The sequence below is a fragment of the Podarcis filfolensis genome (assembly GCF_964270895.1).
Source record: "Podarcis filfolensis genome assembly, chromosome: 7".
In the NCBI taxonomy this organism is placed as follows: Eukaryota; Metazoa; Chordata; class Lepidosauria; order Squamata; family Lacertidae; genus Podarcis; species Podarcis filfolensis.
The window spans coordinates 57,687,395-57,715,134 of record NC_139603.1 but is presented as its reverse complement, the minus strand read 5'-3'; the positions used below and the strand labels follow the sequence as shown (position 1 = coordinate 57,715,134).

At 43.7% G+C, this 27,740-nt stretch overlaps 1 protein-coding gene across 3 annotated transcripts in view; it reads right to left on the bottom strand.

Moving 5' to 3' along the window:
* Positions 1-27,740, bottom strand: part of PREX2 (phosphatidylinositol-3,4,5-trisphosphate dependent Rac exchange factor 2) — a 107,315-nt gene that overhangs the window by 66,019 nt on the left and 13,556 nt on the right. For all 3 annotated transcript variants that reach the window (XM_083623167.1, XM_083623165.1, XM_083623166.1), the window contains exons 2-6: positions 6,260-6,331; positions 6,048-6,170; positions 5,187-5,291; positions 2,772-2,873; positions 1,467-1,628 (exon numbers count right to left, since the gene is read on the bottom strand). In XM_083623167.1, coding sequence (XP_083479293.1) covers positions 1,467-1,628; positions 2,772-2,873; positions 5,187-5,291; positions 6,048-6,170; positions 6,260-6,313 — 546 coding nt within the window. In that variant the 5' untranslated portion in view covers positions 6,314-6,331. The remainder of the gene's footprint in view (positions 1-1,466; positions 1,629-2,771; positions 2,874-5,186; positions 5,292-6,047; positions 6,171-6,259; positions 6,332-27,740) is intronic.

Here is a 27,740-nt window from a genome sequence, read left to right as displayed (position 1 = left end):
CTCAGCGTCCGGGCAGAATGATGGGGGTGGAGACGCTCCTTCAGGTATACTGGACCGAGGCCATTTAGGGCTTTCAAGGTACCAACACTTTGAATTGTGCTCGGAAACGTACTGGGAGCCAATGTAGGTCTTTCAAGACCGGTGTTATATGGTCTCGGCGGCCGCCCCCAGTCACCAGTCTAGCTGCCGCATTCTGGATTAGTTGTAGTTTCCGAGTCACCTTCAAAGGTAGCCCCACGTAGAGTGCATTGCAGTAGTCCAAGCGGGAGATAACCAGAGCATGCACCACTCTGGCAAGACAGTCCGCAGGCAGATAGGGTCTCAGCCTATGTACCAGATGGAGCTGGTAAACAGCTGCCCTGGACACAGATTTGACCTGTGCCTCCATGGACAGCTGTGAGTCCAAAATGACTCCCAGGCTGCGCACCTGGTCCTTCAGGGGCACAGTTACCCCATTCAGGACCAGGGAATCCTCCACACCTGCCCGCCTCCTGTCCCCCAAAAACAGTACTTCTGTCTTGTCAGGATTCAACCTCAATCTGTTAGCCGCCATCCATCCTCCAACCGCTTCCAGACACTCACACAGGACCTTCACCGCCCTCACTGGTTCTGATTTAAAAGAGAGGTAGAGCTGGGTATCATCCGCATACTGATGAACACCCAGCCCAAACCTCCTGATGATCTCTCCCAGCAGCTGCATGTAAATGTTGAAAAGCATGGGGGAGAGGACAGAACCCTGAGGCACCCCACAAGTGAGAGCCCAGGGGTCTGAACACTCATCCCCCACCACCACTTTCTGAACACGACCCAGGAGGAAGGAGCGGAACCACTGTATGACAGTGCCTCCAGCTCCCAGCCCCTGAAGACGGTCCAGAAGGATGTTATGGTCGATGGTATCAAACGCCGCTGAGAGATCCAGCAGAACTAGGAAACAGCTCTCACCTTTGTCCCTAGCCCGCCGGAGATCATCAACCAGTGCGACCAAGGCAGTTTCAGTCCCATGATGAGGCCTGAATCCCGACTGGAAGGGATCCAAATGGTCCGCTTCTTCCAGGCGTGCCTGGAGTTGTTCGGCAACCACTCGCTCAATCACCTTGCCCAAGAATAGAAGATTTGAGACTGGGCGATAGTTGGCCATCGTGGCCGCATCTAAAGATGGTTTTGTCTAAAGATAGGTGGTGTCTCCCGCAATGGTTTTGGGGCAATAGTCAACAGAGACCCTCCTGCTGCCTTGCCCAATCCCCAAATTTCTGTTATTAATCCTACAGACTAGAACTCACCCAGCTCACAAGTATAATATTATTCCTACTATCAAGAAAAAGGACAAAGCATTTTATTCTAATTGTGAGTTATGGATTGTTCCCAATATGTCACATAATGTACCGAGCTGAATATAAATCAGGCACCATGTGCAGACATCTAAATGCCTCCCACATCTGATAAAATGACAAAATTTGTGACATTACCTCCCATCCTTCAATGTGAGACTGCCATTCTTCTAAAACCTCTAATTTTTCCATCTGTCTCTTGGCCTCATTTATGTTGGAGCAGACAGCTTTCATGGCTTGGAGAGCTTCCATTAAGGCTGCGTAGTCACTGTGTTTTTTGGGAGTGCGCTTTATCAACTCCTTTTAAAAAAAAATTAAAAGAAAACAATTAATCCCTGCCCTTTCACACTAATGAAAACCAGTTCCTGCACTTTCACTGCTCATCATTTCACTGTTGGGGAAGAACCACAGCTCAGTGGCAGAACATCTGTTTCGCGCATAGACGATCCCAGGTTTAGTCCTCATCATCTCCTCTTAGGGATGGGAAAGGTCCCTGCATAAAACTCTGGGGAGCTGTTGCCAATCGTTGACTAGATGGGCCAATGGTCTGACTCACCATAAGGCAGATTCCTATGTTCCTATTATAGGAGACAAGCTGTAGTGTCATACACACTTGGGAGCAAGCCTCACTGACTCCAGAAAGATTCATAGGAATGACCAATCAAATTGATAGAGATACTAAAACTAAATATTAGGCATTAGTACCCTCTTTTATTAAATCTATGCTTAATTCTTCCATTCAATTCTCTCATGGGACTTCCCCAACTCCTTCCCTGGACTAAGTAGCACACACCAGTCCATAGCATACTGCAGGATAGGGATTTCAGAGGCGCCACAAATATGCAGCATGGAAAAAGGGAGATGCTAGCCCCATCCTTCAGAGATGCTGATAGAAGCAGGGAATGGAGACAAGCTCCTGGCGAACAATGGGAGGGAACTACACGGCATCCAGCAGTAGATATGCATGAGAGAGGAAGGAAGTAGGGTTTCTCCTGAGCAGTCTTCTCTAATCTGGTACCCTCCAGATATTTGGGACTTCAACTTTCATCAGCCACAGCCAATCTATCACAGATGTTGTCAACTCCCCCAGTCCAAGCACGGAACCTGTCAGTCACAAAGCAGTTCCTCGCAGCGGCACTACTCTCTCCAACATTCCCCCGGTTAGGGACAAAGATGCGAACTGCTAGAATGATCCCAATGTTGCTTGCCTGCTAGAGTTTCACACTTGTTCTTTATATCCCTTCACCTAAAGGATTCTGCAGGCATAACATGGAAAAATGGATCAGATCCAAAAGTAAACTTTTATCAAGCACAATAGGGGAAAATGTGAAATGATAGGTCTCATTTGCTTCAGGAAAGGGATTGTCATTACTGAACATCAATCAGAATTTAACAAAGAATATGTTTTCAGTATAAAATATTCTAAGCAACAAAAATGCATACCTTCAGAAGAAGTGGATACTTGCATATTCTCTGGATTGGTGTTACTAAATAACCTTCCAATGGTACATCAGTATTCTTCCGTCCTCCTAACAACATGCAGTTCTAGAAAGGAATTGAAACACTTAATTCTTTTGGAATTAACTTCTCCATTGTCAATATTATGCTCCTGGATCTTGCTTGACTGCTCAATTTTCAGACGGTTTCACTGGGTGGCAATGCCTTTTACCAAATTCCCTTTATTAGTAGGCTGCAGACATTCCTCTGTTATTATGGCCAAAGTTGGATCAGGCCAGTGGTTCATCTAGTCCAGCATCCTGTTTCCACAGTTTTCTGAGAAGAACTTAGTTTGCATTCAGCCAGACTTTTTCTCACTTGCATTTGAGCCATCTCCCAGTTTATTTCCTCACCCTAAGCTCTACAGTATACCAGAGAGCCAAGGGGGCTCCACGAAGCAGGAGAGGGCGCTCAGGAGCAATTGTGTCAACAGCCTGAGTCCCACTTGGCTGTTCCAGAGGTCAGCCAGGGCTTTGACAGAAGCACCCGTCATATCAGCCAGAAAATCCCTCAGAGCTGTCTAAAAACATACTGGATCAATCAGCCTTTGAGGGTGGACCACCTCTGCAGAGGTGCTGAAAGCCTCAATCTCAGCAGGAAGTGTTCTGACCATGACCATGACTATTTGTTGTATGTGTGACCTTTTATGTTGCAGATTTCAATAGCATAAGGTTTGGGACTGACCCAACCATGCAAGGCAGCCAAAATTCAAGAGTTTCCTACATCTGTTACACAAGATAGCTTGGGAGAGTGAGTCCTGCTGCACTTTTGAAGAAGGTACACAGAGGCAACTTAGAAGCTTGTTGACTGAGTCATATCTGCTGAATTCTAGCATAGTTGGGAGCTTTTAAATACCAGTTCCTCGGAGCCACAGGAGGGGAGAGGGCTCATGTGTTCAGATCCTGCTTGCAGGTTTCCCCACAGGCTTCTGGTTGACCACTGTGTAAATAGGATGCTGAATTAGATTGGCCTGATCCAGCAGCCTCTTATTATGTTCTTAATCTCTATTGCCATTGAAGCAGGACTCTGGGGCAGAAACCAGGGGCAGAAACCAGGGCCCAACTCAGCAGAGTAAATGGCGAGCGAGCCTGGCTTACCACATTTTTGAAGTAATACACATTTCCCTCCAAAAACAGCACACACATACACACACCCAAGATTACTAAGTCCAAAATCACCTAACCCCACTTTTGTAATGGTACCTGGACATAAGACAAAGTTGTAAGGAGGAGGAAGTGAAGAACTTACAGACATTAAAAATGAATCTATTCTTGGTATTATAATCAATACACTGCTTAGTATATGTTATGACAGAGCAGGGTTTTTGTTTGTTTTGTTTAAATCACTCTATAAATATCCCTATATGTATTTTGCTGTATAATTTGTTTCTAAACCAGGCATACAGTGCTGCTCTGTAAAATCGTCGCAAGACGGCACTGACTGTGTAAGCATTCTCTCTAGAAGCAAGCAGACTCTCTAGAAGCATTATTTTGGTGATCTTCTTATCTTGTGTAAAGAATCACACAACTTTGAGAAGACATCTGAAAGAAGCCCTGTATCAGGAGGTTTTTAATGCTTGATGTTTTTATTATGTTTTTAGATATGCGGTAAGCCATCCAGAGTGGCTGGGGAAACCCAGCCATATGCCAGATGGGTGTGGTATAAATAATAATAATAATAATAATAATAATAGATAAACATCATCATCATCATCATCATCTATAGCCATGGATAAATGTAATTGGAGCAATCTCCCTAGAGGGAAAATCCAAAGTGCTAGGAGTTTTGACATTTAGAATAAAAAACAGTGGGTGCAGCATAGGACATGAAAGGGATTTATGGATGGTGTGGAGAAAGTAAACAGTGAAAGCTTTCCCCCCTATTTCATAACACTAGAACTTGAAGTATTCAATTTATATTGATGGAGGAACTTATTCATGCAACTCATAATTAATTTATGACATTCATTGCTACTTGATGACCACTAAATTAGCTGGAAATGTCACATAGGTGAGTTTCTATCAATGGATTTTATGAAATGTTGTTATATCACCCTCAGAACCTTTGAGTTAAAGTATAGATACATTATTAATACTAAGGTGGTGGTGGTGACGTCCAAAGGCAGTCTACAAATACTAGATGATGGAGAAGAATGCCAGGGCAGGTGGGGTTGATTGTTTCCATGAACTTTATTGGAGTCACCTGGTTGGTGACAAAATGGACCTTTGGTCTGACCTACCAGGGCTCTTTGATTCTTTCTGCCCTTAAAACAGGCAAATATTTCGCTTTTGACAATAACTTATCAATTTATCGGTTTAAACAAAAGACTTAGGTACAGAATACAAATAAATATTAGCTTACCAGTAGAAAAGCCCGTACTGTTCTTATTTTGTTAAGCTCAAGCAGAAGCTTTTGTGCCTTCTCATGGTTACTACAGTATTCATCATAGATCCGAAATTTGTCTTTCTGTGGGGGGCAGTTTTATATTAGTCATTTGGTCTCCAGGTTTGCTTTTTAACTTTTTGATTAAACATTTTTAAAGGCTTAGTAACATATATAAAATAGATAACTGAACTCAATTAGATAAGTAAGTAAATAAAACTATAAAATACAAACACATTACGCCCAATACTGGAAAACTAACCACAGACAAAACCAGAGAGGAAGAACTAGTACTCATTTCCATTTAAGTGTCAGCTTCATAGTTCAGTTCAAGTAGTTTTTGTGCTCTCTCACTAATTCTAAACCCAGTGCACCGTGAATACTAGATGTAACTGCAAAACTGCATTTTTGGCAGAATTACAAGGTAACACTTCATGCCAAAGAATGCATCGCACAGACTGCCACTCATTTCCACAGTAAATGTGCTTTAATGTAAAATGCTTTTTGCACCTGACTGAAAAAATCTTAATCTATTTTTTTTTATGTGGTAAATCATTATAACTGACTCCAGCAGTATATGCTAAAGGGTACCTAGATGGGGGGAAAACGCAGTGCATCGCGCTATCTACAAAATGAACACTGAAACTGTAAGGCTTTCCTTTTTCGCTGTGACTCTGGCTTCCAAGTGTCCTGAAAAGACCTTTAATTATGCAATCAAGTCTGTTTTTGTCCTCAGTGTGAAGTGTACATGAGCTACCATGCCAGAATTCTTTTTTTAAGCTGAGCTGAGGAAGAGAAAATCAATTAAATATGAAGCTTATATTATTAAAGTTGACATACAAAGTGAAGAAAGCAGGCTCCCACTTCTTGTTGGGCATTGGGTTCAGGATTTAGACATTCTTCAATACTAGACAGGAAGTCCTTGTGCGCTTCAAGAATATCTTCAATGTTTGAGAACAATGTCTGTAAACAAGAAGCCCAGAGAATGAATGAATGAATGAACGAATAGAAATAAAGTACAATACATAAAATGAGAGTAAATAACAACTAACCTTAACTGTTTCTTCCGTAACATTTTTCTCAATCTTGGAAAAAGCCCATTGCATTATTCTGTGAAGGAATGCCTTGAGAGAGAGGGAGAAAAATAAAAATAAAGAAACTGCCCAGGCACTGAAAAGCTTTAAGGCAAAGAAGTATTGTTTTGAGATCCAGTGTGGTTTAGTGGTTAGAGTATCAGATTAGGGTCCAGGAGACCAGGGTTCAAATCCCCACTTGGCCATGAGGTTCACTGGGTGGCCTTGGGTTAATCACTGCCTCTCAGCCTAACCTACCTCACAGGGTTGTTCTGGGGATTAAATGAAAAGGGAGGGAGCCATGTATACTATCTTGAGCTGCTTGGATAAAAACATGGGATAAAAATACAGTACAGTGGTACCTCGGGTTAAGTACTTAATTTGTTCCGGAGGTCCGTTCTTAACCTGAAACTGTTCTTAACCTGAAGCACCACTTTAGCTAATGGGGCCTCCTGCTGCTGCTGCTGCTGCTGCTGCTGCGCCGCCAGAGCACGATTTCTGTTCTCATCCTGAAGCAAAGTTCTTAACCTGAAGCACTATTTCTGGGTTAGCGGAGTCTGTAACCTGAAGCGTATGTAACCTGAAGCGTATGTAACCCGAGGTACCACTGTAAGTAAATAAGTAAATAACCATGTTAGTCTATAGCAGCAAAAAATAAATATAATTATTATAATTCGCTTTGTACTACTGACAGCAATATCAAATTATATTATTGCTGTCAGTAGTACAAAGTGAACTGAGAAGGTGGCACACTACGCCACTGATTGCAGTAAAGTTAACAAGATGAGAACTGAAGAATACAAATGCATGTCTCAAGGGAGTTTCAAACATGAATATAATAATTTATTGGCGAAACATGGTAATAGGGGGAAACCATGTATTAAAAGGGGGGGTAATGAACTGTAATGTGATAAATGGAAGGCTGAAGCTACCCTCAGTCAAGTACAGACACTTTTTCCATAGCATAAGCACCAAGTGAGATTTTCTCCCAAATAAACATGACGTGTATTGGAACGTTAAGCATACGAACCATTTTCTTATCCAGTTGTGGTTAGGCAGCAATGGTTGAGGTAGCTTCCACAATCTCATTACTCTTTTGTTACCCTGGTGTCCCAGGATTCATAATCACACACCCTTGAGTGGGGGACAACGACACACAATTGTTCCAGTCTCACCTCCAAGTATTTTATGCATGATGTGAAAAAAGCAGGAAAACAGAAGCCAAACTATGTATATATGTTGTAAGGGACAGCCTAGTGAGGGGTGAGGAACTTCAGGCCAGCAAACCAAACACCTCCCTAGACCATGGGACTCTCTCCAGGCCACACACCTCAGTGGTTTTACTTCACAGCCTCCTTGAGTGTTTTAGCTTGGCTGGAATATGCCCTTCATCTCTGCCTTGCTTGCTGAACAGAGTATAGAAAGTAGCCTACTTAACAAAGGTAGAATTTTAACTCATGAGACCCTTAGGCTGAAGAAGGTTCCTCACCCTTGGCCTAGTCAGCCACAACAGGTGCTTACACAGAGCAGACATCTGCTATGGGGCACCAACAAAAGATACGCATTTGTGCAGTACAAACATGGCCTCTGTTTGCATGACTTTACAACATCAGGTAGGAACACTGACAGCCAGATGCTGAATACTGAAATCAACCTATATTTGAAATTGATGGTCTAGATAACCATACTAGGGACACAGTTGATCTTTAAACCAGCAATGTCGCTGGAATCCTAAAGAGCATATTTTTCATATCTGTGCATGCATTTTATGATATATACCGTACTTATCTTCTAAGACAGTTAAGATGTATACTATATCATAAATTAGGAACAAGACAGAATAAGTAGATAGCTTTAGCAGCATGACAAATGTGGAAGAGCTTACAGGAGCCCTATCAATTTATGAGAGGTGCCTGGGGCATCAATGATGGAAAGGTGCAATACAGACACAAACTTCCTAACTGTTAATCATCTTCTCTTATGTGGCCAGAACACTTTCTCTCTCCCTCTCTCTGGTTTGTGTCTGTTGTCCTTCATCACAGTTTTTATAAGAGACCATCTAATTCTACAACAGAGGTTTTCATACAATGGAAGTGTGGTAGGTGACTGCTTCCTTCTCCTACAACATAATAATATTATTGGCTTGTATTGTGAGAAACACAAGAAGGGAAATCGTGGAAGGGCCTTTCCTCCCCACCCCCTTGCAGGCACCAGTGCCCTCCCCCAAAATCCACTTCAGGGGGTCAGGGCATGGGGAACAGGACATGGTGGTTCCTGAAAGGGGGTGGAATGCGTAACCCTTGTTCATTTCACGCTGTTATTAATTCTTATGAAAACATAAAATATTCTTGCTCTATCAGTTCAACATGTTTACAAAACATTTGCCTGCGTAGATGCTCAATGCTTATTTTTCCAAATGTTTTAGGATGCAGTCCTAAATTATATTTTCTATTTGTTGTAACTCACCCTGGGACCTCATGGTGAAGGGCGGGTGATAAATCATATAAACAAGCAAGCAAATAATAAAATGGGGCTGGGGGCTGGCTGTGGTTGATCTGCCTCATCTAGTGGCCTGCCCAGTTCTCTCCAGCAGGGCAGTGAAGATGGAGCAACACTCTTGTGCTCTTCTTTCTCCCTCCATTTAAAAAAAAAATCGAATTTCTCTTCCATTAAAACTACGCCAGCTCCAGGGGGCTAGAAAGACATACCCTCTGATCTACCCTAACAAATCCCACTTTTCAATGTAAGGCAAGGATCATGGAAGTTTCAACACTGGCAGAGAGGAGCATCTGACATCAGATCTCCCTGTTCAAGGCTGGTGTTGCTTTTGCTCTCAGAGAGGAAGGATTCAATGGGAGGAAGGTCCTGGGAGAATGCCCTCTCAAAGACCATAGGATTAGAGGGCTAATTTAAATAAAAGTTTGTAAGTAAACAAGCTTTACGTTTAGAATCAACTGCTTTATTTAACCTACATTCCTGACACTAATTTATAGATGCTGAAATACATAAACATTTGGGCTTAGCAACAGATTTACATAAATTACCAGTGCCACATTCATTACTTTGAAGCCCCACCTTAAAATGTGGCAGCCTACCTTTAAGTCACTGAAACTTGTGCTATAGGATACAGTATTCACATTATTCTAATCTCTTCTGCCTGCTTCCAGCTAATTTCAGTTTTGGAAGACAATTAAAGATAGCACTATAAATGATTGTACTGAGAGCACAAACAACCCAATTGTAATGCTATTTGCATCCTTCAAAAATAAAGAAGCTTATTTTTATGCCCTGCCCCCTGATTAAACCGTTATTACTGGTATTATGGATCATTCAAAAAAATTAACTTTTCCCGAAACTAAAGTCAGATGAAGCAAATTACATCCCTATGTTGCTAACAAATATGTTCATCAGCCCCAGACAGTAGAAACATTGACCCTGCTCCACTGAATTGAAATTTCAGCCTTCACGATATAGGAAAACGGCCAAGTAAACAGCTATTTTTGTGGAGGAGGGTCAAGATATTAACTGATATGCATGAAATTTCATATATAGCTATATAATCCCTAGTATAGTAAGATAAGACCTTTGGAGCAGGCATTTTCAAAAATCTGCCCTAGGTAAAGGTAAAGGGACCCCTGACCATTAGGTCCAGTCATGGCCGACTCTGGGATTGCGGCGCTCATCTCACTTTATTGGCTGAGGGAGCCGGTGTACAGCTTCTGGGTCATGTGGCCAGCATGGCAAACCAGAGCAGCGCATGGAAATGCCGTTTACCTTCCCGCCAGAGAGGTACCTACTTATCTACTTGAACTTTCACGTGCTTTCGAACTGCTAGGTTGGCAGGAGCAGGGACCGAGCAACGGGAGCTCACCCCGTCACGGGAATTCGAACCGCCGACCTTCTGATTGGCAAGTCCTAGGCTCTGTGGTTTAACCCACAGCGCCACCCGCGTCCCAATGAACCACCCTAGTAGGGCAGTAATTGTTCCTTGATAATTTGTCACTCCCCTCCATGATGGCACCTGGGATGGCTCACCCCCTTTCCTACGCCCCTGTGACCAAGTACATATTTTTGACTTTCACATTTTTTCACTCTCTTATTTCAACAAAGCTTTGGAAATGTAGTGACTTTCTTTATTCTCGTAATGCTTTTAATGAAAAGTTAAAGACTAAATTTAGATAAATACGCATATATTCATATTATATTCAAAACCCTATCTGTGTTCCTTGAATCATTTGGATGTCAGTTGTGTTACTAACCCATCAGGCAGTATAAATATTTGTATAGAATCTTAATTTGTGTTTAATAGCTTTGATGCATGTTAGATGCAAAGCATATACATACAAAATACTATTGAGAGAATTGATGCACTTCCCTCTGTTTCTGAAAATAACACATACTTTTTCAGACAGTTTTTACAGATGAACTGGAAAATGACTCCTCCTGTAGTTCTTCTTCCTATGTCAATTAACCTGTGCCAGCAACAGAGACAGAAGCCAATCATGCTGCTATTTGATACTGAACAAAAAGACTCTTTTCTCAGTAAGTCACCAGCTGGATGAACACCTGTTTCCCCTACTTGGCTGGAGTGCTGATGGCACTAAAAGAAATAAACAACCCACCATCCCAGAACAGAACCACAGTCTGCTTCTATTTTTAAAGAAAATTTCAAGTTCTAAAGTGGAGACTGCGAACCTGCTCCTCAAAGGACCACATCCATCCCTTGGTCTCATTTAGGGTTATCATACATCTGGATTTTCCTGGACATGTAATTGGACTTTCTGTGCTATTCCTTGAAATATGGCAACCCTAGTAATTTCATACTACAATGCTACCAAAGGTTAAGAAATTAATTCGTTCCGGAAGTCTATTCTTAACCTGAAACTGTTCTTAACCTGAAGCACCACTTTGGCTAATGGGGCCTCCCGCTGCCGCTGCACCGCCGGAGCACGATTTCTGTTCTCATCCTGAAGCAAAGTTCTTAACCCAAGGTACTATTTCTGGGTTAGCGGAGTCTGTAACCTGAAGTGTATGTAACCCGATGTACCACTGTATTGTCAAGGAAGCAGGGGGGAAGCAGAGAGGGTGGTAAAGAGAGAGAGAAATTGAGTGCTCATCCACTTTTGGTTCATGCTCTGTCCATTGCTGACATAACCCTCCCCTAACAGATTGCCCTCAATAGAATGTGGCCCCAAACAGAAAAAAAGATTCCCCACTCTTGTTACTCTTCAAGCATCCTTCCCATTGCACCCCCAAACAGCAATCTATTTCAATTCCATAGGAGAGAAAAGTCCTTTTCTAATATAACACATACATCATGCTATAATCCAGATTGTTGTGGGGCATGTTGATTACAGTTGTGTCTAACACATTTGAACCAACTGTTCCTGGGGTTGAACTGCACCTGGGGTTGTTTCCTGCTACTCAGTCATATTTTATCCTGATTTGATTCTGATCAACTGGTCAGAGAAAGTTCTAAAACAACTCCTCTCCAGAGTTTGGCTGTTTCCTTTGCAAATTATCATTGCAAATACTGTATAACTCTTAACATGGCAACACACAACACACACAAACTCCCATTGAAGCATGTTTTATGACATTTAAGAGCCTGGCTATAGCTAACAGAATTTTTATGTATTTTGAGTGCCTGCCAAATTCGATAATTCCATTGTGATAGTTTGTACATTTTCTGCAGTCTGATATCGGCTTATGTTGATGGTTGTGTCTATAAAGTAGACGCCTGTTCTAAAATGCTTCAGGAAAGCTTTAAGAGAAGGGGGCTATTCAAATTGCGATATAGCTGTAATTTCATTTGGTGCTTCCAAAATACTAATTAAGTACTCTTCCAATGTCTCCTGAGACAGGCAGATGCCAACCACCACTTCAGTACCTCTGTACTTTCATTCCATTGAAATAATTGTAAACCTTATCATTACAGCGGTACCTCGGGTTACATACGCTTCAGGTTACATACGCTTCAGGTTACAGACTCCGCTAACCCAGAAATAGTGCTTCAGGTTAAGAACTTTGCTTCAGGATGAGAACAGAAATCGTGCTCCGGCAGCGCGGCAGCAGCAGGAGGCCCCATTAGCTAAAGTGGTGCTTCAGGTTAAGAACAGTTTCGGTTAAGAACAGACCTCCAGAACGAATTAAGTACTTAACCCGAGGTACCACTGTACAACTTTCTTATACTATTCAGATTTTTTCAGAATAATATATTTATAAAAAGAAATAAAGAATCAAGATTCCATGAACCAAGAGAGATCGAGATCCATTTTTCATCCAGGATTTTATAAGTTTTCGTGGAAATCCAAGATATCAGCAGAACAGAGAGCAGGGGAGGAAGGGAGGAAAGAAGTAACGGACAAACCTGGTTAAATTTTGTTTTACGGAAATTTTTACGGGTTGATGTTTTTATTATGTTTTTAGCTATGTTGTAAGCCGCCCAGAGTAGCTGGGGAATCCCAGCCAGATGGGTGGCGTATAAATAATAAAATTGTTGTTGTTTATAAAAATCCTGCGTTCTGGATGAATGCTAGAACTACTTTTTTAACTCTCCCTCTCTCTCTCTCTCTCTCTCTCTCTCTCTTGGTTTGCTCAAAATTACAGCCTTGGATGATCCTCATTTTCTTGTGCAATGTAATTCCTTCTGGGACACAATATCCATTTTATTTTATTTCTAAACAGTTTACAATTAAACACATCCTGCCTATGTTTTGCATCTGCCGGTAAGAAAAATAAATCCTGTATTCTGCACACCTGGATGAATTTTAAAAACAGCTTATTTTAAAAATATCCCTATTTTTGTAGTGATTTATGAAAAGCAACAATCTTAGATAATCCACATTTTATTTTCAACTAATTCCTCATGAACAGCTCAAAATGAAAAGGTGATTCCATGCTGTGCCTTTTCAGAGAGCAGCTTCCACAGGGAAATATATGTTACTGAGATGCTTTGGCTTTTCCAGATGTATGGTAAATAATCTAGGATGAGAGGTGGGAATGCTGCCAGCTTCTCAGTTAAAACCTTTTCATAAGTGTGCTTGTTTGCCTGGGTGAAGGATGGAGTGGTGGAGGGGATACATAGAAAAATCTGACTTTTGCATGGCTGGAATGCAGCCCAATGTACAAAGGTAACAGCCATATTCATTTATCTGCCCACTTTTTCCTCTGCCCTCATCCACCACTGGCATGCAGGCCCCAGAAGACTGTTCAGAAGGAAATGTGGAGCTTAGGTTGAAAAAGCTACCTCTCTCACCTGCCACCTCGCACTACACGAATCTGCCTAAATTCTAAGGCCGCCTTCTTGAGAAAAGGCATACCCAGTTCTAGCAGACTGCGTATGGAATGCTTCCCCCCCCCCCCGTTTTTCCTTGTGTCAAATCCCAAGACTTTCTAGTCCCTGGTGAATACTTTTTCACTTAGCTGTGCTTTTTATCATGTTTATTAGATCCATTTTGCTGCTACTGCTGTTTTATCCTGCATTGCTCCTTTTTATGTAATTGTTGAGGTTTGATTCCTAACACTGGTCTGGCTTGAAGAGGTGGGGAAATTCCACAAATGTATACTCCTAGTTAGTTATACAACAAAACTCTGGTTTATCTCACTCAATGGCACAATATTTCATTCATGACCCCCCGAGAGCCCAAGACAGCTCACTCTCCACCTCCATAATCACCACACTGTCAGCTGTGTAGTTGTATGCAGTGTAAGTAACTGAATTTGCTCACAGTTTTGTTTTGTTTTTTGTCTGGGAGCACAGAATGTGTCCACGTATTGCTCCTGCTCTTTCTGATAGGTATTGTGAGGTCACGGAAGTGGGAAGACCAATTTCTTTCTGAGGCACAGCAAGACTTGTCCAACCATATAAAGAAAAATATCTTACCCCAAACACATTTGCCAGCTGTTAACTTCAAACCTTAAAGACACATTTCTTTCCCTGTTATTCTTAAGGAACAGACAAAAAGGAAGCAAACATAATTTCCTGGCTGTAGGGGGGGGAAAGGAGTTCACCCTGAGAACAAAGGAGGGTGGAGACCTCAACACGCTTTTTGTTCCTATGAAACAGATTTAAATGGTTGCAAACCCCTGGACTGACGATGCGCTGCTTCTGAGAACTGAGCTTCTATCTGATTACTGTGAGATACACAATCTTAGCAGATAAATGGAATAAAGAAATCTCACGTGGAGATGCAGAAACAAGGCCAAAATTTATCTCCATAGGAGTACAATAGCATTAGAACAGCTTCTTGGATGAAGAGTACATTAGCAGTATGAAACTGCATGTGTGTTTCAGTGAAGACTGTTACTTAAAAGAGACAACAAGTGGCTGCAGGGTAAAATGCAGTCTCTTCCCTCAAAAGATATTTTTTAGAGAGAACAATATATGCCTAAAACATTCTGATAGTTTTTTGGTATTACTGCGCTGATGCCATTTTAATACACAGGTGCTAATGGCCAGATATTGGTCAGAGTAACTTTCTGCCACATTTATGTCCAATCAGAATTGTCAACATTAACTTAGTCTGCTATTCCCACTCACAACAGCTGTTTTCACTGAGATACACAGATGTTGGCCGCAGAAATTTCTAATGCCCTTTTAAGGGTCAAGCTAGATGTTACCTTGGAAAACATGTTGTTGCAACCCCATATTTGTGGGTAGGAACACAGCCACATACAGAGGAGGATTGGTCATCATGAAGAAGAAGAAGGGTTTGGATTTGATATCCCGCCTTTCACTCCCTTTAAGGAGTCTCAAAGCGGCTAACATTCTCCTTTCCCTTCCTCCCCCCCAACAAACACTCTGTGAGGTGAGTGGGGCTGAGAGACTTCAAAGAAGTGTGACTGGGCCAAGGTCACCCAGCAGCTGCATGTGGAGGAGCGGAGACGCGAACCTGGTTCCCCAGATTACGAGACTACCGCTCTTAACCACTACACCACACTGGCTCTCATGAAGGAGTGTGGGAAGGTGAATCCACCCCAGGCATCCCTAACCTGCTTCATGTGGACTCACTTCTGGTTTTGGAAACTGGCTAGGGAAAAACATTCAAATCTGCTCGGATGAGAAACATTTGCAAAGGAGAATCAGCAGGCTGAGGGAAAATGATTTCCCCCTCCAAGCGCCCTATATTAGCATTATGAGGAAGAAATGGGTATGTTTCTGTCAGGGAACTGTCATCTGAGACGAAGGAGGTGAAAGGGCTCATGGAGGGTGAGAGAGACCACTCAGCGGAGGAGGGGACCAGCAGGGGGAGAAGTGGAGTTCCAAGGGGAAGTGAGTCGGAGGGAGGGCTCAGAGACACTTCAAGCGAGAACAGTGGGGAGGTTTCAGGACCTCCCGTAGGGACACCCACTCCTCGGCGGAAACTGTCACGCCAAGAGTCCAGAAGACGCGTTTCCGTTAAGGAGCTTTTATGCTGGAAGAAGTTCCGCAAACGCCCACTGTCCGATTCAACGAGCGATTGATGGAGCCATGCTTAAGGAGCTCCATCACAGACAGAGGTTTGGGAACTTAGCCAAACTCTGAGGGATCAGGATTTTACGCACAAGCAGCTCACCATCCCATCACAGCAATCGGACAGTCCCTGAAAGCAGCTTGTGCAGAGAGGCATCATGAGCAACCCAGCCGGAGCCGGAGGAGCAGCAGGAGCTGGAGAAAGTCCAAGTCTGGAAGAAAGGTACAGAGTGTTGGAACTCCAGCTAGCAATGCAAACGGCGAGGCTAGAAGAAAGGAGGGCGCAGGATGCAGAAAAGGCAAAAGGCGCTACACTAGCAAGAAAGATGCCAGGAATGGTGCAGAAGTTTGGGGGGGACCCCAGGAACTACCAAGCCTTTAGGACAGAGATGCAGTATGCTCTCGAACTGCAGTTTAACGACTTTCCCGATGAGGCATCGCGAGTGGCGTTTGTGATTGGCCATCTCGAAGGAGGGGCGAGAGACTGGGTCAGGCCCCTGATGGCAGGGAATAGTGACATGCTGAAGGACGCGAGGAAGTTTTTTCGCGCCATGGATTTGATGTTTTCCAGCGAGATTGAACAGGGACTGGTGCGCAGACAATTGATGGCTTGCAAACAGGGGAGCCGATCGGTTCGTGAGTACTGGACTGAGTTTACAATGTTGATACATAAATTGGGGTGGGACCTATCGGCGGAACCCATTCAAATGCTCTTTGTAGAGGGGCTTTCTTCGGCGGTGAAAGACGAACTTTCCCGGGCGCCCAGGGCGGAGTCTATGGACCAGCTGACCAAATCAGCGCTGACCATTGGAGCGCGCCAGGAGGCAAGAGCCTTGGAGAAGCGGGAGGGGAAAGGAGAGCGTTGGAGGGATTTCCGCATTCCAGAGATTCCAGAACCAAGTTTCCCGCCCGGAGAGCCGATGGAAGTTGGAACAGCGCGCGCGCGCGCAGTTTCAAATCCCAGTGAAGGGAGGAAGAAGGAGGGAAAGAGCGCCAAGAAATGTTATCTCTGCCAGCAGCCAGGTCACTTTGCCAGAGTCTGCCCGCAAAGAAAGGAATGGCAAGGGATGGCGGGAGCTGTTGGGGGGAAGGAGGAGGAAGTCCAGGAGCCAGTAAAAGCCAACGCCTGTCTGCCACTGTCAGGGCACTGCAGACAGGCCAAGGAGCAGTAAAAGTGCCCACTCCGGAACCTCCAAGACCAGCCCTAGTAATAGAGGTGTTGCTAGAGCTGGCAAACGGATACCCACTAAAGACCAAGGCGCTGTTGGACTCAGGCAGCTCCTGTAATTTTATGAGCAAGGAGTTTGCAGCTGAACACCAGATACAGACACTCCCTTTAAGCAACCCCCTGCAGGTCACCACGATCGATGGGAGGGAGCTGTTGGGGGGAGAAGTTAGCCTACAGACCGTCCCAATGGTTATGAGGGTGGCAAGGCACACCGAAAGGATAGCGTTCAATGTAGCCACCCTGGGAGGGGCTCCAGTCATTTTGGGAATGAGCTGGCTAGCGTTGCATGACCCGCTAGTGGGCTGGCATCAGAGAGTGGTCTCCTTTGGGTCAGCACATTGCCTGGAACACTGCAAAGAGGGAAAGGTGCCAGAAGGGGCAAAAGCCTCCCTAGCAGGGACGGAAGTGGCGGACAAAGGGAAGGTGCCCAAACAATACGCTGACCTGAGCAAGGTCTTCAGCGAAAGGGAAGCAGATAAACTACCACCGCATAGAGACTTTGACTGCCAAATTAACCTGGTCCCTGGGGCCCAGCTCCCCGTGGGGAAGCTGTACGCCATGTCAGACAGGGAAATGCAGGAGTTGAGGGAGTTTATTGACAAAAACCTGAAGAGAGGTTTCATCAGAGAGTCCAGAGCGGTGGGGGGCAGCCCAGTGTTTTTTGTGGACAAAAAAAACACGGATAAACCGAGATTGGTCGTGGACTACCGGCGGCTAAATGCCGTGTCAGAACCAGTGACTTTCCCCATGCCCAGGATTGATGACATTTTGACCAGGGTGAGGAAGGGAAAGATATTCACGAAACTGGACCTAAGAGGAGCATACAACCTGATACGAATAAAGAAGGGGGATGAATGGAAGACAACGATGTTCACCCCCCTAGGGGCTTTCGAATATCTCGTTATGCCCTTTGGATTACAAGCAGGCTCCGCCTGTTTTCAATCGCTCATGAACCATGTACTGGGACCTTTGCTCTACAAGAATTGCGTGGCCTTCCTCGATGACGTGCTGATATATTCAGAGAATGAGGAGCAGCATGTAAAGGATGTCAGGGAAGTGCTGAGCCAGCTGCAAGCAAACCAGTTGTGGGTGAAATTGGAGAAGTGTCAGTTCCACACCAAGGAGGTGGAATTCCTGGGGTACCGCTTATCAGACAAGGGATTAGCCATGGATCCAGGCAAGGTCCAGGCGGTGCTGGAATGGAAGACACCGAAAACGAAAAAAGATGTGCAAAGGTTCTTAGGGTTTGGGAACTTTTACCGTAAATTCATCAAGAACTTTGCCCACTTAACGGCTCCCATCACGGACTGTCTAAGCAGCAAGAAGAAATTCGTTTGGACGGCGGAGGCGGAGCACGCTTTTGAGGAATTGAAAAAGGCATTCGCTTCGGAAGAACAGCTCCTGCATGTGGATTTACAAAAACCCATGAGAGTGGAAACTGATGCCTCAGACCGGGCGGTGGGGGCGGTGCTGCTTCAGCCAGGGAGCAATAACTCGGAATGGAGACCGTGTGCCTTCTTTTCGCGTAAGCTGAACAAATCCGAGAGGAACTACACGGTATATGACCGAGAACTACTCGCCATTCACGAAGCGTTCCGGAGATGGAGACACTTACTAATTGGCGCACAGCATAAGGTGCAAGTGTGTACGGACCACAAGAATTTGGAGTATTGGAGAACGGCACGAGTGCTCAACCAACGACAAGTGAAATGGGCCCAGGAGTTCTCCAAATTCCATTTTGAAATCTGCTATGTGCCAGGTCCAGAAAACATCAGAGCGGACGCTCTCTCTCGCAAACCTGAATATTTGGAGGGGGAGGGAGCGCCAGAAGAGAGACATATTATCCCAGAGGACCACTGGGTGTGTGGTGCGGCCTGGGTGGGGCAAAGAGAACTGGTAGAGGGAACGGTAAATGATGAGTACGCCCAGGATAAGCTCAGAGGTTTAAGGAGAGAGGGAGAAGACCCCGGAGGTTTTGAAGAAAGAAACGGGGCATTGTATTACAAAGGGGCGCTATATATACCCGAAGGGGAATTGAGGGGGAGAGTACTCAAACAGCTGCACGACAATCCCACAGCGGGGCATTTTGGGCAACACAAGACCATGTGGTTGGTGACCAGGGAGTTTTGGTGGCCCAAGGTGAGGGAGGATGTACGGGAGTATGTGAGAAGGTGTGACCAATGCCAGAGAGCCAAAGGAGAAAGGCGGGCACCAGCGGGGTTATTAGAACCGTTACCCACACCAGAACGACCGTGGGAGGCGGTGTCGATAGATTTTATGACTGATCTGCCCAAATCCCAGGGGAAAACCGCCATACTAGTCGTAGTAGACCTGTTAACTAAGATGGGTCACTTTGTAGCTTGCTCACATGCAGTCACGGCGGAAGAGACAGCGAAATTGTTTGTAGAACATATTTTTAGGCTGCATGGCGCCCCCTTGAGGGTGGTTTCCGACACAGGGAAACAGTTCACGTCCAGATTCTGGAGGAAGCTTATGAGCTTGTTGCACGTAGAGGTCAACTTTTCGACTGCCAGGCAGGTCAACCCAGTGGCTTTCAGACTCCGGTTACCGAACCACATGAAACTGCACCCAGTATTCCACAGGTCATTACTGTCACCATACAGGGGGGAAGGTGAAGGGGTATCCACACGGGGGCCAGCCATAGAAGAAAGGGAAAGCCGCAACTATGTGGCGGAAATCATCGACTCCAGGTGGAAGGGTAATCAGGTGGAGTATTTGGTCGCGTGGGAAGGGGAACCGGAGTCGGAAAACGCCTGGGTGAAGGCAGAGGAGGTCCATGACGAGATCTTGATCGAAACGTTCCACCAAAGGTTCCCCAGGAAACCTCAGCCAGTAGCGAGGTTCCGGAGGGAGTACTTTGGCACCACCGACGATGAGGAGGAACTGGAGGGATTCAGGGAATCGGAGTTGGAAGGAGGTACAGACTCCGAGGAGGAGGAGTACTTGGAAACCGGAAACAGCAAAAGGTGGAGGGAAGTGTTCGAAACTTCGGAAGATGAGGGAGGTTCCTTCAGGGGTTTTGCTCCCTCGCCTCCCGCAGAGGAGGGGAGTGAAGGGGGTGAAGGGGGCCCTGGAGGGGAGGTGGATGTCAGGGAACTGTCATCTGAGACGAAGGAGGTGAAAGGGCTCATGGAGGGTGAGAGAGACCACTCAGCGGAGGAGGGGACCAGCAGGGGGAGAAGTGGAGTTCCAAGGGGAAGTGAGTCGGAGGGAGGGCTCAGAGACACTTCAAGCGAGAACAGTGGGGAGGTTTCAGGACCTCCCGTAGGGACACCCACTCCTCGGCGGAAACTGTCACGCCAAGAGTCCAGAAGACGCGTTTCCGTTAAGGAGCTTTTATGCTGGAAGAAGTTCCGCAAACGCCCACTGTCCGATTCAACGAGCGATTGATGGAGCCATGCTTAAGGAGCTCCATCACAGACAGAGGTTTGGGAACTTAGCCAAACTCTGAGGGATCAGGATTTTACGCACAAGCAGCTCACCATCCCATCACAGTTTCTTTCATAACATCTAGTCTGGTGCTGATGAGTATTACAGACTAAACAGAAATGTTGCAGATAAGGTTTAGGACCCCAAGTGATGTAGTATTTGGTGCTTATACCAAAACTGTTTTGAACAGAACAGTAAGCACATTTAGGTGGAGACGGACCCAAAGAAATATGGGAAACTGCTTTTTAGGAAGTCAGATTATTTGTCCATCAAGTCTACTATTTTCTACTCTTGGCTGGTAGGGGCTTTTTGGGGTCTCAGGTGCCAGGGAAGTCACATGGATAGCCAGTTTCAATGTGAGTATGTACACTCTCACAATCACTTCAAAATGTCTATAGCACCACAAAAATGACACACAATATTTCATTTGACTCATATGACATCACAGCCAGGAGACATTGATTTGGCTGATCCGCTCTTACAGAAAAGAATGACAAGGCAATGAACAAAGTTTGATCAATGCTGAAACAGTAGGTTAATTCTTTTAACAGAATGTGAAGCTGCATAATGCACATGCCATTTACTTAATTAATATCAAGCTAAGTTTTAATATATATCCCATCTTAAGCCATCTGTAAAAATAAGTATTTCACATCTATTTAGATGCAAGCTGGTAGCCAAACAAAAAGTGTTCAGGGATTTCAATTGTGCTGTATGGGCACTTGCAATATAATACATAGCTCTGAATTACTGTAAGAAATAACTGATACCTGGTTCAAATATAATGGCTTTTCCATGTACAAGTTCATGCCAAAGCATGTTTTCAGTACATATGGTTTTAAAATTATTATAATGCATGTAGCGCAGAAAAAAATCCCTGCAATAAATGGAATGTCAAGAGTCATTGATAAATCATAGTCATCATGCTCTGTATTGATGCCATGAGAGAGGATGGTGACCATTCCAGTCTCATGGCAAAGAAAAGATTTGCTCGGAGGTGTTTCTTCTCTTTGAACTACTGTATATTGTGAGCACAAAATTAAATTTTCTACTGAAATATTTTGCATACATTTTATCACATTTTATTTCTCTCTCTAGAAACTTTGCTTGCAATCCTACTGTCAGGATGCTGTTGTCAGCTCCCAGCTGGCTGCCCAGGAAAGTATAAAGGCAAGGAAAAGTTTCTTACTGTCCTTTTTATTTCTATCTTTACAGAGAGAGGCTATAGAATAAGGTTATCAGAGATCCCCGTTTCCCCGGGGACAGTTCCCGGATTTACAAATCAGTCCTCTGACAAAATCCATCTATTTAGTAGGAAGTTGAAAAGCGTCCCCGGATTCATTGTAAAATTTTTGGTAACCTTACTCTAGAACCCAGCCTCTTGGATAATGGTGTTGTCCAAAGTGAATCTCTACCCCCAGCCTGTCTCTCCCACTTCCTTATTCGTCACTTAGCACCAGTGCTGCTAAGTGCCCTCTGTCTTTAAGCACTTTGCTCTCCTAATTTAAGGCATGCTGGGTTCTGAGAGATTAAGGGTCTGGAATGCTTTCTAATGGCACCATGGCAGCCAGCTGCTCTGGTTCTGCCTGCCGCTCCTCTCCCATTATTTCCCCTTTTCCCTTCATCCGCCTCTGAGCTGTGATCTCCCACAAACCACTGTTGTAAATCTATACTGTCTTCCTCTTCCTGCTTCCTGGGAGGGTCAGGATAGGGAGGTGGTCTCCACCATTCCTCCTCTGCCCAGTCCCTGGCATCTACACCCACTTACCTGATACTAAGCCCCACAGATCTCAATCGGCCTTTTGAGTAGACAAGTATAGGTTTGTGCTGTTTGTTATCCTTAAACTAAATTGCCTTAAGTACAAAAAATATTTTTCATAACAAATTTGGTAATTAATAAAATCTCAATAACTATTATTTAATACTTGCTTTATGATTGAGATGAACTTTTGATTGTTAGAGATGCATTCTAGTCCTTTAACAGTCACTCAGTAATGGCTCTTCTTCATGTGTGAATAAGAAAATATTTCTCCTTGTGCCTTCTCTGGTGTGTTGTAAACAGCTCTCCCATCATGTCATATTTTAGATCCCACATATTTTAGATCCCAGTCCTATATACGGTATATACATGGAACCCATTCATTTCAGTGGAACTCATTTCTATGCAATGAATCTTTAAAAGTGCATGGTTAGTTTTGCAAATTCAGCATGGTTATTTAATTTTGTATAGTAGAAGTGGCAGTGCAATGCCAGTTGAGAGGAAGGGAAAGAGAGAGATTCCAATTAGCAAAAAAATGATGAAAGCTTCATTGAGTCTTGTGTACAAATTGTTCTGCATACCTCTAGTGAGTAACTGTATCATGGCCAATATGCTTAGCTAGGATGGAAATATTGCACTTTAGTCTGAATGATTCAGCACTTTTTCTTTTTCTCTCACCAATTATCTTCATACTCTGGCAAACTGATTAAAATTCTTGTACAACCATGAAATGTTTAACCAAATTTGGAACAATTATTCAGCAAATCTTTTTGAATATCAAGTATCAGTCTTAAATTTAATAAGACTTGTGCCCAATCTAGAGGTTTGTGCACTCTCAGATGTACAGACAGACCTCTTTCGTGCCCATGTTTGGGAGGGAGGGGGCACCCAATTAACATTTGTATTTGTTTGCATGCATGAATGGGGTTCAGTTATCAATGGAAATGAAAGGCTTATGGCTGACAGAATAGCTTGTATGCCTGCATAAACAATTTCTGAACATTAGCCTGTATTTCTCATCTCTTTTTAGCTGAATCTTCAGCAGCAGCAAGCAGCTTTCCTTTAAATGTTGCTACCCTACTAACTTGATAATCTTTGTTTCTTGCAAAATTTGTATCAAGGCTTCCCCACCCCATCTTTGTTTTAATTCCCTATCGGCATTTGAATCAGTACCTTGAGCTGTGATAACAAAGCATTCAAGTGACACAGAAATAAAGTGGTTGGTTTATGGCTTTTCATATGGGACTGGGAGGGCAACTCCCATCTCTTGCGGGGGCGCAATTAGTGCCAGCACCATCCGTTAAGAGTTTGGGTGTAATCTTCAACACCTTCTATGGAGGCGCAGATTGCAGCTATAACAAAGGCAGCATTTTTTCATCTCTGCCAAGCTAAGCAGTTGGCTCCTTACCTCTATTGCCCTGACCTAGCCACTCCTGGTATGTCCCACGGAGGATATTACGGTCTTCAAATAAAAACATCTTGGAGATCCCGGGCCACTGGGAGGTTAGGCTGGCCTCAACCAGAGCCAGGGCTTTTTCAGCTGTGGCCCCGATCTGGTGGAACTCTCTGTCACAAGAGACTAGGGCCCTGCGGGACTTGACATCTTTCTGCAGGGCCTGCAAGACAGAGCTGTTCCACCAGGCCTTTGGCCAAGGCACAGTCTGACCCCCTCCTTCTGTAATCCTCATAGAACTCTAGCCCAATGGTTGCCATTATTTTGATTCTGATTTTAGACTGAATTGATTTTAGAATGTATTTAATTAATTGACTATGATTTTATGTAAACTGTGCTATTGTTATTGTTGTTAGCCACTCCGAGCCCGGCTTTGGCTGGGGAGGGCAGGATATAAATAAAATCGTATTATTACTATTATTATTATTACTTTTACTTTTTAATTTAATTATTAGTAACTAATAGTTTTCATATTTTCCTTTAAACTGTTCGGACCATGTAAATCACTGATAGGCAGCGAAACTCCAGCCTAGTCCTATTTGACCTCAAAGATGTAGAAATGTTATTAACCTGTTTGAGTAGCTTGAATTTGCCACACAGCAGATAAGAAGAGATGGAGAGGCCACAAAAGAGCCTTGGTGGACTAGATACAGCCATTGGCAGGCATCACATTATTTGTCACTCACCCGCTTACCAGGAATGAGAGTCCCTTATCTACTGGCAAGAAACCTCACTGCCTCACTGTAACAGCCTTTCTCCAATACAGCAGATAAGAAAAAGACAGGTAGCATTTCTCACTGTTTCTTATTCAAGCTTCAGCTGAAGTGAGGCAGAACCCTGCCTCTCCCTCCAGCCCTCTGTGCCTATTAGAGGGTGTGAGGGAGAGGTGGGGCCTTCTCTCACTTGCAGAAAGTTTTGGAAGAGGACAGTTGGAGAAATGGCCAGCTGTTTCTGTCCTTCTCCAAAGCTTCTTCCAAGACCCCAGCTCTCACTTCATCATTCAGGATTTGCTAGAGTGCTGAAGCAAATAGAGAACTTTGGAGAAGGAAAGCTGTTATTAAATAAAAGTCAGGAACAGCTTTGCCTCTTTCTTGAAACCTATAGCAAATACAGAGGCGAGGTGAGGTCTTACAAGAAACTTTGGAGAAGGGCAGAAACAGTAGAAAAAACTGCTGTTTCTGTCCTCTTCTGACTTGTGGGAAACTTTGGCAAAGGATAGAAGCAGCAGACATTTCTCCAAAGGTCCCGAAAACTTGTTCATATAGTTCATTGGTTTTAACATCTGAAAACAGCCAATGAGTGTCTAACCTGGTAACTTGTGTAATAATTAACCTTTTATACTGTATACAGATTTATGTGAGTGTGCATCATGTTTTCTATTTTGTTTTGACTCATTCACTTTCTTACATTTTGTAGCTGCTTAGGACTGAGGTTTGAGCTACTTTAACTTGTGCCTTGACTTAGCTTCCCAGCATTGCTAAAAACACTGCCAAAAGGTAGCCTCCGCGTTGCTGTGCTAAAGATTTTAAAGAGCAGTGTGCTCTGCTTCCTACATTACACTAAAGTAGAGGCACAAGTTCCCCTTTCACTGGTAAATCAATTCTCAAAGGGGGTGCTATTATTGGGAACAAGGGAGCTCTATGGTGCTTGTTAGACTTGGACAAGAGCTGTTCTTTTCTTCTCTGTCCAGTTGTCTGTCAGGAAAGGAGGCCAGTGTCTCTAAGCCAGCCTCTAGCAGCTGTCCAAACACTACTACTTGCAAGTAGTGCATGGAATCTCTTAGTGTGTATACATGCAAATTGCCACAAAGGCGCAGCCAGCTACTCATGGGTTTCTCTACTTAGACAGTGGTGGTTATCCTTGCTAGCACTGGGGAATGTTGCTTTTGCTTCCCTGGAAATCCTATCAGTAGAATTTGAAAGATCACAATGATTATGTTATTGCTTACAAGTACACTCTTATTGTATACACCAGTGGTTCTCAAACATTTTGCAGCATTGAAACATCTCACATTAAACAAAACTTCTGAAGAATGCTTGCAGGAAAATCTTTTAAAATGATTTTTTTTTTTAAGAGGGGAAGGAGTTGGTTATTGGGAGAGCAAGCAAGGGAAAGCCAATTAGACTGCAGCTTTTAAAAGAGCAACTTTGAAAAATGTTGCTGATCTGATTTCTCCTAATGGGAGAAGCCTTTGCTTTGTTTGTCATTCTTAACTGCTATAGCTCTTATCAGAGAGAGTTCTTATACTGTATCTCAGGCAGTGTTAAATGAGCAGTATATTTACCCATTGCCACCAGCCCAATGAAAGGTGCTAACAGGGGGATGTGGAATTCCCATGACATATGTTTGAACAACACATATAACCCAGTAGTGGCACATGCAGGGCAGCAATATTTACCTGGCTTCTCAGTGCAGCAAGTCACTGCTAGTTCCTGAGAGGGGGAGGGGGAGCCAGAAGATTGGCTCTCCTGCTGAGCCCACATCCAGCTTCCCACAGCTTTGCTCCTCTTGGTAACTGGCAGTAACTTGCACCCTTGCAAAGCCAGGTAAGCAACGCCATGCTGCCCAGCCAGGCATTACTGGTTTAACCCTTGGAAAGTGTGGTGAAGGAAGTAAAGAAGGAGAAGGGATTTCCAGGACAATTGCTTGAATAGTGCACTTAATCCCCATTATTGCAGCTCAGCAGTAATCACATGTTGTGCATGCTTGTCTGCCATTACACCTTTTTTCTTCATGGAAGCCCATGAAGTGCTTCTGGAGCAATGGGACACCGTGACGGAAACCAGAGCACATAGAAACACCGTTTACCTTCCCGCCGCAGCGGTACCTATTTATCTACTTGCACTGGCATGTCATTCATTTTAAATAGTATATATATTTTTTAAAAGCTCAATCTCATAATCAGCATGAAGAATCACAGGATTTCCAAAGAAAATTCCACTAATTTTAACCAGGTTTAGTGCAGATACTATAATCCAGATAGACAGCTTCAATAGTTGTAGTTTAAAAGAAAAATTGTTTAATTGCCTGCATTAAAAAAACCTCAGTCATAAAATATGGACAGAGGAAGCCAAGGGGATGTGAGAGTCTAATTAGGAAAACTATGCATAACAAACTCACAAGTACATACCTGATAACATTGCAAATCCCAGTAATTGAAAGCTGACTCACTCTGAATACTATATGGGTCACTCCCAATACTCACTCTAGATAACTCCCCTTTACCCCATTCAAAAATCCTATCAATTAGCTGGAAAGAAAAGTTTCATATTTTACCAAATCCTTATTAAGAGTGCACTGTGTTATCCCATCTAATTCAAAGAACAAACCATAGAGAAATGTATAATCTACATGGGAATTATAATTCAAGAAACAAAGTATTTTCTGTCAAGAGTTGGATGAATTTCTGATATTTTATGTTATGGCCCTCTGCTCACTGAAGCAAATTGGCTGCTACAAATGAAAAGAAGATTTTGCATCTAATCAACAGCATGAATTTAGGTTGAAAACTGTTGTACAGGGACTTCTTTGAGGCGTCTGGGCTGACTGCCATCCTTGCATTTGTGAATGAAATTGCATGACCAATCCACCCACCTCTTTCCACCACCGCCCTCCCTACCTCCCAAGATACCATTAAGGTCTTTTGCTGCATCCTTTACTCAACGGACAGACCAAGTAACTGTTCTAGGATCTAGAAAGGCATTCAACATCTTCAAAATGATCAGTTACATGTCCACTCTCCCAGTGTTTAAGCACCTGTTTTCTGCATTACTATGGAACAAGCTCTCCTTTACTTATAGAACTTGACAGTTAGCTACTATGTTGGTCTTTGTTCCAACAACACTAATATTACTCTGTGGTCATATTATTTTATTCAAGTTACACTTGTAACTCAAATCTTCCATACTGTTCTGTGAGTTTATAAAATGTTTCAGCTCAGAAAGGGAAATCCCAGCAGCTCAAACTTCTCTTTTGTAACTTGATATTGGCAGGATCAACAGCTGCTGTAGTATTTATTCATCAGTCAGCTTCACTGTTCTAGTCCCCAATTCATATAACAGGAATTCTACTACTGATGCCAGCAATTAGAATTCTACTTCACAGAAAGAAGCAAAT